Below are 17,797 nucleotides of genomic sequence, written 5' to 3'. Positions count from 1 at the left end.
CAGGTATGGTGTTCACCATCTTAGCTTAGTGTGTTAGCATGCTAACAGATGATTAGCAGGTATACTGTTCACCATCTTAGCTTTGTGTGTTAGCATGCTAGCAGATGATTAGCAGGTATAGTGTTCACCATCTTAGCTTAGTGTGTTAGCATGCTAACAGATGATTAGCAGGTATGGTGTTCACCATCTTAGCTTAGTGTGTTAGCATGCTAGCAGATGATTAGCAGGTATAGTGTTCACCATCTTAGCTTAGTGTGTTAGCATGCTAACAGATGATTAGCAGGTATACTGTTCACCATCTTAGCTTCGTGTGTTAGCATGCTAACAGATGATTAGCAGGTATACCGTTCACCATCTTAGCGTAGCGTATTAACATGATATCAGAGGTTTAGCAGTTATAATGGTTACCTTCTTAGCTTAGCATGTTAGCATGCTGACAGATGTTTAGCAGATATAATGGTCACCATCTTAGGTTAACATGTTAGCACGCTAACATTAGCTAATGATCAGTAACCATGAAACCTGTTGATTATAATATATTATTAACAGACTGATATGCATGTTGTTTTCCTGTAGCGTCTCTTTAAATAAAACAGAAACATGATAATACATTAATGTTTGTTCATTCTCTGTCTTCATAAAGGACAGTTTTATTTTGATCTTCTTCTTCTTCCTGTTTAAATCAAAATGTTTTCAACAGAAACATGAGGCAGCAGGTTCTGTTGAAGGGAAACTTAAAAATGAAGATGTTTTGAGACATCTCCTGACTCCTCACTGCTTCCTTGTCCTTCCCTCCTTGCGTCCTAGCTGGCGGGGTCCACCACCAGGACTTTACACTCCCTCTTGGCGATCTTGTCCAGCGACAGCAGCGACTTGTCCTGCGGCGGCAGGTAGAGCGGCCGACCCACTGGAGAGCCGACGGGGGGGGTGATGGCCCGCCGCTCCATGGCACTGCCCGTCCTGACACACACACACAAACACACACACACACACACACACACACACACACACACACACACACACACACACACACACACACACACACACACACACACACACATTGACTGATACGAAGTACATTTACTCAAGTACATAACTTTAACCCTCTGAACCCAAAAACCCACCAACGGCATGGAAAAGCATGTTTTATTTAAAAAAACACACATAAAATAAATAAACAATAATAATAATAATTTCAGCGGTACCTCATGATATGGGAGCGAGACGGCTGCTGGTGGGAGAAGGACTGGGACCGACCCAGACTGGCCTGGTGTCGGTCCAGCAGGTCTCGAAACGCCGGGCTGGACGGACTGTTTTTACCTGTGAGGACACGACAGTGTTCAAGATCTAAGCTACGTGACGTTTACGAGAATTACTTCATCAGTTTACTAAATCAATGGGAACCATGAAACCAGTTAGAAGTGACTAATAAAGATGAACACCCAATAAAATGTTTCTAATACTGTTTTTTGAAAAATCTCTCCTCTTGTGTCGTTTTACTTCCTGCCTTTGTTTGTGTTCCCTCGTTATCTCCGTCCTCTCCTCGTGGATTTAGTCTCCTTGCTTCCTTTGTCTTTTTTTTTTTGCAGTTTGTCTCCCTTGTTGAGTTTTGTTCACCTGTAACCTGCTTTCTGCTTTTTACCTCCAGACACCAACAACGTTTCCTCAGAAATAACTGCTGATGCTGCTTTGAACATGTTGTTGAAGTCTCAGATATCCAGGAAACTAAACACCGTCGTGTCTGAGTTCATTACATCATCCAGAGGATTCACTGTGTCAATAAATCCACACGTTGGCTGGTTTACTTCAGCTGTGTATGAACCCAAAATAAACACATTTAGCTGTGATTTAATCGCAATAAACTGATAAAAAAAGATGCCGAAATAACTACGTAATGATGCTGATTTGTAAAAAGTCTGAATTCATGTTTTGTTAGTTCTCTCCACAAGACGACACGCAAACAACTTTTAAAATGCTTGTTTTCTGAATGGAGTCTGGATTGATCGGTGCTAGGCTAAGCTAACATTGTAGAAGCTCCATCAACACTTAACATAACGTCATCTGCGTATAAATAAGGTCACAATGTTGTTGTTTACACCAGAGACAAGCTATTGTTTATTACCATACACAGTTTTGTCCGGTCTCTTTACTAATATCTTTACTTTTCCCACCGTTTCTGATGCATCCGTCTACTCTTTTTGCCTCCTTTCAGATTCAAAATGGAGAAACGTAAACAGGAGGGATGTCGTCTTCTTACGTGACAGCGGCCGAGCGTCAGGCGGAGGGTTGGACACCGAGGCCGTGAACTGGAGCTTCAACTTCATGTGCTGACTCAGCTGCAAAGAGAGAAGACAAGAAGACTTGTGTTGGGTTTCTCTACTCCACCAAAGCCACGGGGAAGCTGGCCGTCGACATCTTGTTTTGTTTTTTTGCAACCAGTGAACAGGAAGTGACCATATCCGCTCTACGTCACTCCTCAGTCCAGATCATCAAAAACAAGATGGCGACGGCTAAAATGGCGAACTAGAGGCTTGGTTGTCCACCGGAAAGGGGCGGGGCCTCGCCTCTATATTGGGTACCGGTATGACTTTCTGTCAGAGTGGACCCACCTCGTACAGTCCTGGTTTGAGGATCTGGAACGCCACGCTGAAGGACAGAGTGCTGCCTTTCCGACAGTGGCCGAGGTTACTGAGAGGAGAGTGACAGACCACAGCGGCCAGAGACGCATCATCAACCTGACCCCGACCTGCACGCATCAAAGATTACAACAAAATCATCAAATTAATATTTGACATCCTCAACGAGCCACAAGAACCAAAACATCAAAGTTATTAAGTTTCTGTGCAAAATGAATGTCACCAAACAAACAAACACCGTTTTATAGAAGCAAAATAGAGCAAAGTCTCATAATTGACCAGATGTTTCTGCATGTAATGTCTTCTCTTAAAACGACAGATAACAAGAGACGTGATTTTAACTCAAATTTGTGTACTTCTTATATAGATTGTTTATAAAATGTCCCGTTTGAGACCCCTCGGTCTCACTGACCGTCTGGGGTCCAGACGAGCCGGACAGCCAGGAAGTCCTGCAGGTTGTTGAGCAGAACGTATTTGACCTTAAAGTGTTCCTTCACCCTCACGGTGCTCGGGCAGCTGGCCGTCATGACGAAGCGAGGCTCGTCCAGACGGATGCTGGGCAACCTGAGGGAGGAAGAGACAGAAGAGGATCTGAAGGTGTAGAAACAGACAGACTCGAGTTCACCTCGTAATGTTGTTTATTAGGAACCAGTGAACAGGAAGTGACCATATCTGGACTGAGGAGGAGCGACGTAGAGACGCCGCCTACATCTCTGGTAGAGACCTGTCAATCAGCGTGTAGCCCCGCCCCTAAATCATCCCCTGCTTTATGGTCTGTTTGACTCTAAATGGAGCATAATGTACGAAATGAACATCGTGCTGTATTGAAGAAGACTGTAAACTAGAGATTGAGACCATGAACTCATGGATTTGGGACAGACTTTTAAAAGTGGATTTAATCACAACATATGTCCTTACCTGTAGTGGGTGTAGATACAGTTGGTGAAAGGCATCTTGGTAGTTGACCACTGCACCACAGCGACCAGGGGAACCTCCAGCCCCTGAGCATACAACAACACACACACACACACACACACACACACACACACACACACCACCAAGTTGTTTGATTTGTCTCATTTAGCCGCTGGCTAGTTAGCTAGCTAACGTTACCTTGCTAATCCCGCCACATTTTAATGCTAACGTTCTGGGGCGAAATGGTAGAGCTACAGAGACTCTCAAGAAGAGGTTGTTAGAGGCACGCGCTTTAGCGAGTGTTATGAAAGTAAGTTATTATCATTAGCTTCATGTCATTTCAATGTATTATAGACTCATAACAAGCATACAAATCACAAAACAAACAGCTTGTCTGCCGTTGTCTCTAGCTAGCTAACGCTACAACGTTGTTCTAACGCCAATTTGTGCACCACAGTCCCACATTTAACAGTTCCCCCAGTTTATGGAATGGGACGCCTAACATTTAACTGAACTTGTTACCGCTCCTTTAGCATAAGCGCCGGTCTGCTAGCCGAAAGAGCACCGCTATTGTGTTGTGTTGACGCCATAAAGGACCACTGACGACATGTCGTGGGTCTTGAAGGGTTGTCCCATTTCTGAGAGGAAGACTTCAACCCTTGTAGCTCTGTTCTGAGGGGCTAGTGGAAAACAATGGGTCGAGGTAAAAATAAGAAATGGGATTGGCCCGCAGGCTCAGACACTTACACTTAAACACTGTTTGTTCATGTTTGTTCAACACACACTGGAGAAGCAACTCAATGAGTGTAAAATGCTTTTGCAGTTTCTGCAAACTGCAAACAAATATTTCCTGAAATAAAAAGAAAAGCAGCAAGTTTGCAGCCGAGTTCTTTTTAGTGTCACAGTATTTGGATTCATGGATTTCTAACCACGTTCAACCTTTGTGTAACCAGGACAGCCCGGTTGAGATAAACGCCAAATATTTAAAAAGTTATGATGAAAACAAAATGCAACCGTTAACATAATGAACAAAATGAATGATTATAAATAAATATAAAAGATCACATTCTCGAAACAACCTAAAGTACCTATGAAACAACCACACAAACATGTTCAAACCTCGTTGGAGTCATCTTCCGGCATGTCGTTGAGGTGCAACTGGAACAGGAAGTCGTGCTCCTCCAAAGCGCTGAGCATGCTGGGAAGGCGGGAGGCCAGGCTGTCCACCCTGCAGAAAGACGCCATGCCAACCTCACCGGACTGGTGGCTGCAGAGCAGGAGAGGAAGCAGTTTGAGCTTCATCACATCAAAACCATCAAACATAACGCAACGAAATGTGACGTAAAAGATGGTAATGTAACGTAAAGTATTAGAAGATAACGTAACACAATATAACGTGACATAATGTAATGTAACAAACGATAACAGAACAGTCTATCATGTTACGTTATATTAGGACCCCAGGACAGAACATAACAATACAATATAATGTGACAGAATGTAATGTAACAAACGATAACAGAACATAACGTAACAGAACACAAATTAACAAAAAATGTCCTAACGCTATAACATAATGTGACAGAAAACATGAAACAATGGCAAAATAAAGTGAGGGAACGCACATCAAGTAACGCAGCGTAATAAATGACAACATGATGTAATGTAGACGCAACACAGCATACAATGTGATGGAACGTAACACCTTGATGACGTCATTGTTATCAAATGACCACATTTCACAACATGACAACACGTCATATAGATATAAACACATGTAAAGTACGTAGAATCGTAACGTTAACGTAGCTCAACGCCAGCCAGACATGACATAATGTAACAGGTTTACACGTTTGTACGTACCTCACGTTGTCCACCAGCAGCACGGAGCCGTCTGGCATCATGGGAAGGTAGGAGGCGTTGAGGTTTGGTAAAATCCGAACATCCCGAACACACACCTCCTCCTGAGAAGACTCATTCAACACTGAGAGGAAGAGAAGGAGCGATCAGTTCAAACCTCTCTGATAAAACAGAGAGCTTCATATCCACTGCTTTTAAATCCGTTAATATCTGTGAGTCGACGAGGAATCATCTCCGAACCTTTGAGGACGGCGAGGTGCCTCCCAGAGACGGTCATCTGCTTACAGCGGACGGTGGGCGGTGGCAGGACGGTCAGAGTGGTGCTCACTGTGGACGTTTGTTAAAACGCAGAATAACTAACCAACCGTCGTTTACATCATCATCATTTAGGGTCTGAAATGTAAAAATGAGTTTCAAGGTCTTCAAATATCTTGTTTTGGGCAACCAACAGTCCAAAAACTCAAAAATATTCACTTTACAATGAAACGTCATTGTGGCCGTCGCCATCTTGTTTTTTTTTTGCAACCAGTGAACAGGAAGTGACCATATCTGGACTGAGGAGGAGTGACGTAGAGACACCGTATACGTCTCTAGTAGAGACCTGTCAATCAGCCTGTAGCCCCGCCCCTAAATCATCCCCTCTTTATGGTCTGTGTGACTCTAAATGGAGCATAATGTACTAAATGAACATCATGCTGTATTGAAGAAGACTGTAAACTAGAGATTGAGACCATAAACTCATGTTTACAATGTTTACTGAGGGAATAAATCAAGAGAGAAGTAGAGTCATTTTAGACTAGACTTCTATACAACCAGAGGAGTCGCCCCCTGGTGGACACTAGAGAGAATGCAGCTTCAACACATGAAGCTTTGACTTTACTTTTCGGAGGTTGCCTCCTGGTACTTACTTCTGGAAAATAACATGCGTACTTTGTTTATGTTTATTTAACCTCAATTTCTGTGAAGTTCACACTGCCCCCTTGTGTCTACAGCTGGTACTACAAGTGGCACAAATAGTTATTACCCTGAGCTTTGAAGGTGTTCAGGTCGTGTCTGAAGGTGTGTGTCGGCTCTCGTTGCTGCAGGACGCTCAGGTAGCCGAGCTCCTGTACCTCCGCTTTCTCCGCCTCCTTCTTCCACACCGTCACCATCACCTGAACGCACACACAGAAGAAAACACACTTTACCGAGTCTTTACAATTAGACCCCCAAACCTGGTGGTTGTCTCCATAATGCTGTAGCTCTGGAGAAACTAGCCCCGGATCACCGTTTTGTGGTGGACCCAAGACCAGTTTTCTGGATCACATTCACACTTTTTTTCACACCTTGACTTTCAGGGTGCTGACGGGGAGCTTGTCCAGAGAGACGGTGAGGGGGAAGATCACTTCATCCGTCAAAACCACCGGCTCGTCCAGAGGAGACTGAAGACACAGACCCACCGATTAAACATCAGCATTATCAATAGATAAAGAAAAGCTGCGTTGATGTCTGATGCAGCTCAGTGTCAACAATTAGATACTCATTGTGTAAGCGAGGGGGGCGGGGCTTAGCTGAGGGCCACTTAACACTAAACAAAGTACAGCTGAGGACGATTGGGAATGCCATTTGTGTTGTATTTTGACCTGATGATGGCGCTGGATGAATTGTAAAGGGATCACCATGTTATTGATTCATCCTGTGGGGAGCATGAATGGTATGTTTGGTATATGTTGAAATAATAAGTCTGCCATGCTCACATCCACGCTCTTAACCACAGCAACATTTGTTCTAACTAGTTGTATGGACTTGCTGCCCTCCTATCAACAGTACAGTAATGCTGCTGTACCTGAACAGGTGCCCTGCGGAACTCCCTCGCCGCCGTCCCCGATGAGTTGTGTATGAGCAACGGCTTGCAGTCCCTGAAGCTCCGACACCGGGAGTCCACCCGGCTGCCGAGCGCCGCGATGGCCGCCTCCGCTGCCGCGATGTAGTCGTCCTCGCCGTCCTCGTTGGCCTCGTCCCCGCTGCTCTGGTAGTCGTGGTGATGATGGCCTCGATGGCGGCTGCTTTCACCCGGACTCACGCTGGCCACGGCGCACAGAGAGCCGGCCAGCTCCCTCCACGCCCGGCTGCTGGCCGACTCCGTCCCAAAACCGACCGCGGTGCCATCAACGCCCACTGCTGGAAAATCATGTGTACAGAATATTCATGCTTGAGAGAACCATCATTGGCTCCATAAACCTTGACCCCTTATTAGTTATCTACTTAGTCCTGGTTTGGTCCAATTTATGAGACAGTTCTAGTCCTGGTTTGGTCCAATTTATGAGACCGTTTTAGTCCTGGTTAGTTCCAATGTTTAACACTCTTTTAGTCCTGGTTTAGACCATTGTTTTACACTCTTTTAGTCCTGGTTTAGACCATTGTTTTACACTCTTTTAGTCCTGGTTCAGACCATTGTTTTACACTCTTTTAGTCCTGGTTCAGACCATTGTTTTACACTCTTTTAGTCCTGGTTCAGACCAGTGTTTTACACTCTTCTAGTCCTGGATTAGACCAGTGTTTTACACTCTTCTAGTCCTGGTTTAGACCAGTGTTTTACACTCTTCTAGTCCTGGTTTAGACCATTGTTTTACACTCTTTTAGTCCTGGTTCAGACCATTGTTTTACACACTTTTAGTCCTGGTTTAGACCAGTGTTTTACACTCTTTTAGTCCTGGTTTAGACCATTGTTTTACACTCTTTTAGTCCTGGTTCAGACCATTGTTTTACACACTTTTAGTCCTGGTTTGGTCCAATATTCTGTGGGGTTCTGTCCTTGGTATAGTCCAGTATTCTGTGGTGCTTTGGCCCTCATTAGGTGCAATGTTCTCTAGTGATTTAGCTCTAGTTTGAACTTCTACCCTTCTTTGGTCCCATATTCACTAGATGTGTAGCTTTGATTTGGTCCAATAACCAAACAGCACTTCACCATCATTTTACGACACATGGTCCATTTTTCTTCATTCGTAACAGATGAAAAACATAATTTTCATTAAAAAAACTATGTTTTCTCTGCTGGTTCAAACTGCATTTTCTTTTAGATTAGAGTGACATTTTATCAGATTTCCTCTTGATGTTTTTTTTTATTGATTATTTGATGTTTATTTCAGATTTTTATTTTGTGTTGTATCGTGTTTATTTAAACAAATAAATACAAACCAGTGTTGCACTTCATAGGTAACATAGAATAACATTGGGTTGTGTGTTGACTCTGGTACAACAAACAGTCTACATGAATCACAGACACATTCTCCACTGGACTCCCTCCATCTTCAGGTCTTGCCTTATATTGCCCTGCACATGAAGAAACCTTTATACAATATTTATAATAAGGGTTCTTCCCCCCCCCCTCCTTACCGGGCCCGGTCTCGGTCGGAGTCGCCCCCGCGTCCCTGCAGCGCAGCACCAGGAGGAAGCGGACCGTCTCTCCCAGGTAGAGGTGACTCCTGCGGGGCAGCGTGCGGTAGCGGGCCGGGTCCGACAGGTCGGTGATGGGCACCGCCGGGAAATACATGAAGTACTCGCACTGCGACTCCATCATCTGCACCATGGCGACGACCGGGGAGGAGGCTGCGCGAGCAAGGACCGGAGTCAGCGCGCGGAGACAATGGAAAACACACACACACACACACACACACTTCCTGTTCTCGCTTTCAAAGTAAAAGCATTGACACTGTCTGCAGGGATGGAATAAAATAGACCATTTGCGCCCCGTAGTGGCCATGTTATTGTAGTGGAGACAAGGTAGTGTAGTACGGAATCAACAAAAGAGGTAATATTAGAATCATTATAAAATAATAAATACATTGCATGCAGTACAAACACAACATGGCAAACATTATGATAAATATAATAATAAAATCACTGTGTGCTTCGTTATCATTGTGAAAGTAATACTGTTGATATTAGGCCGATTCAGGATACACAATATATAATATGTATTTCACCAACAAACAGCACAGAAGGAGATGTCTTTTAGAATAATTTATCTTTTTAATGATTTGTCCTTTCTTTATGGACTTTAATACAGCACATGTTTGAATTAAGGAGTCGATAAATGGATGAATTGTTCGACAGATAACAAAGCCTCTCAGTAACTGATAACAATCAATAAATCAAGTCTTTACTTACTTTACTTTACTACAATGAAGCAGACATTTGTGCTGCTGCTATAGACTACACAGAGGGAAACACATGCAGGAATGAGAATCAATGAAACATAATCAGTGCAGAAGTTCATGTATATATAATAACGGTACAGCATTAATGCTGAATAATGTATAAATACTCAGAAGTACTTTCATCAGTAGGTCAGAGGCTCAGTCACCAAAGTGTTACCTCATATAGTGACTTCACAGACGATTATTTCAATTATAATAATCAAGATTGACACATTAAGTTGTTACATTTGCAATTAGTCAATATGAACTTTAAAAAAATAGAAATTAAACCGTATTTTTAAAGAGAGAAAAGAAGGGCAGCGTCAAATGGGGGATACGGCCGCTCATCTGGCAACCCTCCGCTTATCTGGCAACCCGCCTCTGGAAAATACCGTCGGTGTCGGCCGGTTGGTGACGTCAGATCGACGATTACGGGAGAGAAACGGAGCTCTGTGATTGGCTCGGACGAGCCTCGCGAATCGGTTTCTCTGTTACTCTGCGTCACCGCCGCCATGTTGTTCCTTCTGTGAGTGAAACCGTTGTAAAATAGCCACGTTAGTATGAGCTACCTAGCTAGCTAAAGCAAAACTTCCCGGAGCTGCTAATGTCCTATTCAGATGAATTCTCAACGTTTAACAGGGTTAAACATTGAAAAAATGGAGCACACCAAAGTAAAAATGTAAGTAAGACCATGTTAGCTGCCATGATGTTTGTAACCAAGTTAAGCTAACTATTATATTTCACGCTAACATCTATCGTTAGCTTGGTTAGCTAGCATAACTTCTATAAGTTAGCCATCGTTAGCCAGGGCAAGAAAAGTTGATTTATTTTTACAGCCTCTTTCAGTGTGAGATATGAAAGGAACATAAAACAATATAAAATAAATATAAGTACTAATAACAAAGAAGATGAATAATAATGTGATGCACACAGAATGTATGGTCACATCTTTGTTTGTTTAATTAATATTTGATAGAACGAATTTCTGTGATTTTGATAATCCTAATAAAACTTCCTCAGAAGTGTATTTCTACCTATGCCCAGTAGGTGGCAGTGCAGCGCTGAGGTTTCGCCTCGCGACCCTGGACTTGTATGCGCAGCGTCTCCTCATACGTCTTTTCACATCTCCTCATACGTCTCCTCATACATCTTCTCACGTCTCCTCATACGTCTTCTCATACGTCTCCTCATACATCTTCTCACATCTCGTCATATGTCTCCTCATACGTCTCCTCATACGTCTTTGTCTCATGCGTCTTCTCATACGTCTCCTCATACATCTTCTCACGTCTCCTCATACGTCTTCTCATACGTCTCCTCATACATCTTCTCACATCTCGTCATATGTCTCCTCATACGTCTCCTCATACGTCTTTGTCTCATGCGTCTTCTCATACGTCTTTTCACGTCTCATACGTCTTCTCATACGTCTTTTCACGTCTCCTCATACGTCTCCTCATACATCTTCTCACATTTCGTCATATGTCTCCTCATACGTCTCCTCCTACGTCTTTGTCTCATGCGTCTCCTCATACGTCTCCTCATACGTCTTTTCGCGTCTCCTCATACGTCTCCTCATACGTCTCCTCATACGTCTTTTCATGTCTCCTCATACATCTCCTACGTCTTCGTCTCATGCGTCTCCTCATACGTCTTTTCACGTCTCCTCATACGTCTTCTCATATGTCTTTTCCCGTCTCCTCATACGTCTCCTCATACGTCTTTTCAGTCTCCTCATACGTCTCCTCGTACGTCTTTTCACGTCTCCTCATACGTCTTCTCAAACGTCTTTTCACGTCTCATACGTCTTTTCGCGTCTCCTCATACGTCTCGTCATACGTCTTTTCACGTCTCCTCATACGTCTTCTCATATGTCTTTTCCCGTCTCCTCATACGTCTCCTCATACGTCTTTTCAGTCTCCTCATACGTCTTTTCACGTCTCATACGTCTCCTCATACATCTTCTCACATTTCGTCATATGTCTCCTCATATGTCTCCTCATACGTCTCCTCATACGTCTTTTCATGTCTCCTTATACATCTCCTCCTACGTCTTCGTCTCATGCGTCTCCTCATACGTCTTCTCATATGTCTTTTCCCGTCTCCTCATACGTCTTTTCAGTCTCCTCATACGTCTTTTCACGTCTCCTCATACGTCTTCTCATACGTCTTTTCACGTCTCATACGTCTTTTCGCGTCTCCTCATACGTCTTTTCACGTCTCCTCATACGTCTTCTCATATGTCTTTTCCCGTCTCCTCATACGTCTTTTCAGTCTCCTCATACGTCTTTTCACGTCTCATACGTCTCCTCATACGTCTCCTCATACGTCTTTTCAGTCTCCTCATACGTCTTTTCACGTCTCATACGTCTTCTCATACTATCACGTACATAGTAATGTAGTGTAAACTTTGAATATTTTATTTTGTTTGTGTATTCTTGATGTGTATTTTACCTATACTTCATCATGTCAAAATGAGGACAAATATACAGGAGACTTTCATTATTTTCATTTGGATAATTGTGAAATAAATATAGGTTGAGAAGATGTTAAATGAGAGAAGCCACACGTTTGCCTGCCTCATCGATTCCTGTTTTTCTCATCTGTTATCAGGCTCCTTCAAACTGAGACCTGTTTAATTTGTTCTATGATTTAGTTCCATAATGAAGTAGTCAACAACTGACTGTCAAATCACATAAAGAAAGTTCAATTAAATAATATCTCAATGTTTATTGTCAGATTTCAAATCAAACGGGATGAATTATAAATAATTATATAATCTAATAATAAATAAATGTTCTCTCAGTTCAAGTAAAATAAGGGCTGGATTAAAAAATAAAATGCTTTACAGAAAGCTTTTGAAAATGTGGCTTTTAGAGTAAAGTACCTAAGTTTAGTAAAATGAGTTGAACTAAATTGTCCTGCAGCTTTAAATTCTGTTCATTCAGGTGTGAAGAGATGTCACCAAAAAAAGCCATAATATTCATATTATTCTCATCTTCTAAAAAGAGAAATGTGGTGCAGGGACTTTATCTGTGGCGTCTTAAGGTGGTATTTAGGAGGTATTTTTGATCATTCTTTTATTCAATTCCTTTGCACCAAAATCTGCGTAACAAATGGTATCAACACATAAATTGCTGCAACAACTTATGAGACATAACAGAGGACGTGAATGGCCGTCATATACTTCTATCATAAGCCGTTATACACTCTAATCATTCAGCTTTTGATTAGGCACCCAACCAAAACACAATGTTTATTACAGATTTAATTCTAGAAAAACTGGATAGCATTACATCAGTTACCTGCCCATATGACATGTATCTGTTTGTGAATCATCTCATCAGGGACGTCGTGGTGACAGCAGCAGTTGCAGTGACAGGTGACTGGAGGCAGGTGGAGCTACAGCTCTCAGGTGAGCTCTCAGTGGTTATGGCTTATGTTCATGAGCTGATTAGAATATAAATCAATCAGGACATTACGTTGGCATTTTCATATGTTTGTTAGTATTGTCTACCGCCTGTTTTCTTGTTCGAAGAAAGTCTGATTGACGGTTTGATGTATTTAAATATAAAATAAAGTTAAGTGTCACATTACATCATTGTTATAAAATGCCAATAATGTAATGGCATTAAAAATTAAAGGAATTCAATTAAAGTGCCTTTGTGAGCAAGGCGAGGTAAGGCACATTTAGTATAGCACCTTTCATTAAACTCACTGTGCTTTACCTTAAAAAGCACAGCATGCACAGAGTAATGACAATTCAATATGAGAAAGTGGACAACTGAAAAATACAAAAAACAAGAAAAACAAAAAACAAAAAACCCTCCAAAATACATACAACCACCCCATAGACACAAACCACGTACACACTGCCAAACAGAAACAGGTAACATGAACAGAGTAATGCACAAAAATGCAACATGATAACGTGTACAACAACAAAAGATAAGAGGAAATTAACAAATACAAACAACAGGAAAATTTAAGGTAAAAACACCCATCCTTCAAAGTACATTGATAAACTCTTCACCCAACACATGGTACATAGGTAAAAGTTGTATGTTGAGGTTTTTTGGGTATTTGTATGCCATTATTGGAGAGATAACAGGAAATGAAAAGAGAGCTACATGGTAACGACTTGCAAAAAAAAAAAGCTTTCCTTCTGCTTGGGCCCCTCCCCCCCAATTTTTTTTTTTTTTTTAAATCAGTAGCTTCAGGGCCAACGCACCATAACACCTCACATATTTAATTGTTTTAATCTCATATGTATACAATACAAATCAGAAAGTGTATTGTTTATTAAATCTACGAGTTCATAAATTCTGCAGTAAATGCTCATATTATTGTGTGATATGCAACAGTAAGATTTATATTTCAGTAAGCAATAATAGCAAATTGCACTCACAGAAATAACAGCATGAATAGCAAATTGCACATATAGAAATAACAGCATGAATGACAAATTGCACATATGGAAATAACAGCATGAATAGCAAATTGCACATATAGAATTAACAGCATGAATGACAAATTAATGGCATATAGAAATAACAGCATCAATAATAAAATGCACATATAGAAAAAACAGCATAAGTGGAAAATTGCACATATGGAAATAACAGCATGAAATGCAAATTCTACATATAGAAATAACAGCATGAATGGCAAATTGCACATATAGAAATAACAGTATGAACAGCAAATTGCACGTATAGAAATAACAGCATGAATGACAAATTGCACATATAGAAAAAACAGCATGAGTGGCAAATTGCACATAGAAATAATATCATATATAGACAATTACACATAAATTACAACATTAAACAATCACATATTGAACACAGAGAAACACACATATTAAATCATAATCAAATGCATGAATAAGCTAAAAAATTAATTTATAGCAGCTAAATGTAAGTGTGGTTCAGAGTGCCGTCTCTCCAGGTTCTATTCAAAAACAATTTGAGGAACCGCAAACCTAAACCACAATGATGGCCACCACTGTTCTTCTAACGGCAATATCCAGACTCGTTGAAAAGACTTCATTCATTTTCAGAGTTTCCAAAGCACACTCGCTGGTAAGTTGATAAGAACTACTGCAATTTGTGACATTTTAATGCATTAGCTGACCTCTCATCAATCTAGTTAGCAGTGGTATTTTATGTAGCCAGCTTTAGTTAATTGTCATTGTAAGATAATAGCTAGTTAGATTGTAATTGCAGTTAGCTAAAGTAACAACACTTTGCTAGCTACCTTCACCAAATGTAAGTTGACACAGGACCTACATTTACCACAGTTATTACAGTTATTGTCGTTTGTTGGCATACAAAGTTAATCTTCGTCTATTAACCTTATTGGTAAAGTTACCAACACTAGTTGTGACGGTATTAGTGCATCTGATTACAATGAATGAAAGCTAGCACAACTACACAACATGATGAGATTGTGTCTAGCATGTTTGTCCCTTGGTTAATTCAGTCCTAAACTACAATGATGGCGACCACTGTTCTTCTAATGGCGATATCCAGACCCATTGAAAAAGAAAGGTTCAACACTTCCACGGACTTCTCTTGAATCGGAAAAGGCGGAAGCAACGCTTGTCATGGGGCAATCGATAGCTACGAACATCGAATAGTTCCAGCATTGAACTTCATTCATTTTCAGAGTTTCCCAAGCAAGCTCACTGGTAAGTTGTAGAAATTACTGCATTAGCTGACCGCTCATGAATCTAGACAGTAGTGGTATTTTATGAAGCCAGCTTTAGTTAACGTCATTGTAAGATAATAGCTAGTTAGTTCTAATTAATGGTAGCTAAAGTAACAACACTTTGCTAGCTACCTGAACCAAATGTAAGTTGACACAGGTCCTACATTTACCACACATGTATTGCACTTATTGTTGTTTGTTAGCATACAAAGTTAATGTTTGTTTATTAGATTTATTGTTAAAGTTACCAACACTAATTGCGACTGTATTAATACATCTGACTAGCTCGACTAGATAACATTTTATGTAGCCAGCTTTAGTTAATTGTCATCGTAAGATAATAGCTAGTTAGATTGTAATTGCAGTTAGCTAAAGTAACAACACTTTGCTAGCTACCTTCACCAAATGTAAGTTGACACAGGACCTACATTTACCACAGTTATTACAGTTATTGTCGTTTGTTGGCATACAAAGTTAATCTTCGTCTATTAGACTTATTGGTAAAGTTACCAACACTAGTTGTGACGGTATTAGTGCATCTGATTACAATGAATGAAAGCTAGCTCAACTACACAACATGGCGAGATTGTGTCTAGCATGTTTGTCCCTTAGTTAATTCATTCCTAAACTACAATGATGGCGACCACTGTTCTTCTAATGGCGATATCCAGACCCATTGAAAAAGAAAGGTTCAACACTTCCACGGACTTCTCTTGAATCGGAAAAGGCGGAAGCAACGCTTGTCGTGGGGCAATCAATAGCTACGAACATCGAATAGTTCCAGCATTGAACTCCATTCATTTTCAGAGTTTCCCAAGCAAGCTCGCTGGTAAGTTGTTGAAATTACTGCATTAGCTGACCGCTCATGAATCTAGACAATAGTGGTATTTTATGAAGCCAGCTTTAGTTAATGTCATTGTAAGATAATAGCTAGTTAGTTCTAATTAAAGGTAGCTAAAGTATCAACACTTTGCTAGCTACCTGAACCAAATGTAAGTTGACACAGGCCCTACATTTACCACACATGTATTGCACTTATTGTTGTTTGTTAGCATACAAAGTTAATGTTTGTTTATTAGATTTATCATTAAAGTTACCAACACTAGTTGCGACTGTATTAATACATCTCACTATCTCGACTAGATAACATGGCTAGCTTGTTATTTTCTTGGTTAATTCAGTCCTAAACCACAATGATGGCCACCACTGTTCTTCTAACGGTGATATCCAGACAGGTTGAAAAGACAGACTTTAATTACAATCGGAAAAGGCAAAAGCAACACATGTCGTGGGGCAACCAATAGTTCCAAACACTGAATAGTTCCAGCATTGAACTCTATTCATTTTCAGAGTTTCCAATGCTGGTAAGTTGATGAAATTACTGCAATTTTCTGAAATTTGAATGCATTAGTTGACACCTCATGAATCTAGTCAGTAGTGGTATTTTATGTAGCCAGCTTTAGTTAATTGTCACTGTAAGATAATAGCTAGTTAAATTCTAATTGCAGTTAGCTAAGGTAACAACACTAGTTGCGCCCAAGTTAGTACATCTGACTACAATGAATGGTAGCTAGCTCAACTATATAACATGGCTTGTGTCTAGCATGTTTGTTCCTTGGTTAATTCAGTCCTGTTGTTAGGGAGTTGCATCAATGACAGGTGATAAGATCAGCGGCATAAATGTGGATGAACACAATATAAAGAAAGTAAAATTGCATTTAGCAAACTACTTCATATATTTGTCTGATAATGTTAAGCTGGTGGAAGAATGTAATGGATTCTGGATCCTTCTCTGTGCCATCTTCCTCTCCCTGTAGAAGGTTGAATGAGGCTACAGCCACACTACTCCGTTTCTATTTGAAAACGCATATGTTTTGCTACGTTTACACTGAGCGTCCACACTACGCCGGAGTTTTTGAGCACCGAAAACGGAGAACTTTAGAAACGCTCCCGAAGACGGAGAACTTTGGAAACTCCGGGTAGCGTATTCGTCTGGACGGACGTAAACGCATAAGTTTGGAAACGATGACGTATATACCCGCGATCGACTACCAGGTTAATTTAACATGGACAACTGATTACAGACGTTGCTGACCTTGTTGTCTTTACTAGCAGCTGTTGTCCAGTTAAAGTCTGCATGTCTGCAGAGGAAGCAGCTGTTATTGGAGTGATCAGTGAGCGGCTTGAGAGAGAGAGAGAGATCAGTGAGCGGAGAGAGAGAGAGGGAGAGAGGGAGAGAGAGAGAGAGACCCGCAGCGCCGTAACTAACATTAAGTCTGAAAAATAAAACTTTCCACGAACTGTATCTGTTTGAGTTTATAGAGGACGATTTTAGAGAAGATCTTAAGTATCAAACACGTACTTAAGATCATTAAAGACTACTTTATTACTCTGGTTGCTTAGTTACAAAAAATACGACAATCTACTTCCTGTTTACAGGTGCAGTGTACGTGAAGAGTCACGTGATATTCGTTTTCAAGCGTGTAGTCTGGACGG

The 17,797-nt window shown here is 41.1% G+C and overlaps 1 protein-coding gene across 2 annotated transcripts in view; it reads right to left on the bottom strand.

Moving 5' to 3' along the window:
• LOC137888389 (trafficking protein particle complex subunit 14-like) overlaps positions 1-8,990 on the bottom strand; it is a 9,376-nt gene extending 386 nt beyond the window's left edge. The window contains exons 1-13 of one of the 2 annotated variants that reach the window (XM_068731784.1): positions 8,787-8,990; positions 7,237-7,571; positions 6,737-6,832; positions 6,436-6,565; positions 5,652-5,738; positions 5,415-5,535; positions 4,671-4,818; positions 3,555-3,637; positions 3,049-3,200; positions 2,610-2,746; positions 2,258-2,336; positions 1,206-1,320; positions 1-960 (exon numbers count right to left, since the gene is read on the bottom strand). The exon at positions 1-960 is cut by the window's left edge and continues 386 nt beyond it. In XM_068731784.1, the coding sequence (XP_068587885.1) occupies positions 804-960; positions 1,206-1,320; positions 2,258-2,336; positions 2,610-2,746; positions 3,049-3,200; positions 3,555-3,637; positions 4,671-4,818; positions 5,415-5,535; positions 5,652-5,738; positions 6,436-6,565; positions 6,737-6,832; positions 7,237-7,571; positions 8,787-8,979 (1,833 nt within the window). In that variant the 5' untranslated portion in view covers positions 8,980-8,990 and the 3' untranslated portion in view covers positions 1-803. Of the gene's footprint in view, positions 961-1,205; positions 1,321-2,171; positions 2,337-2,609; positions 2,747-3,048; positions 3,201-3,554; positions 3,638-4,670; positions 4,819-5,414; positions 5,536-5,651; positions 5,739-6,435; positions 6,566-6,736; positions 6,833-7,236; positions 7,572-8,786 lie in introns of those variants that run through there. The other variant, XM_068731785.1, reaches the window with a different exon arrangement.
• Between the last annotated feature and the right edge of the window lie 8,807 nt (positions 8,991-17,797).

This window comes from Cebidichthys violaceus, unplaced genomic scaffold, assembly GCF_023349555.1.
Source record: "Cebidichthys violaceus isolate CVI_PGR_0920_01 unplaced genomic scaffold, fCebVio1.0.p SCAF_53, whole genome shotgun sequence".
NCBI classification, from domain to species: Eukaryota; Metazoa; Chordata; class Actinopteri; order Perciformes; family Stichaeidae; genus Cebidichthys; species Cebidichthys violaceus.
Note: the sequence above shows the minus strand (reverse complement) of the source record. Positions and strands in the feature narration are given on the sequence as shown.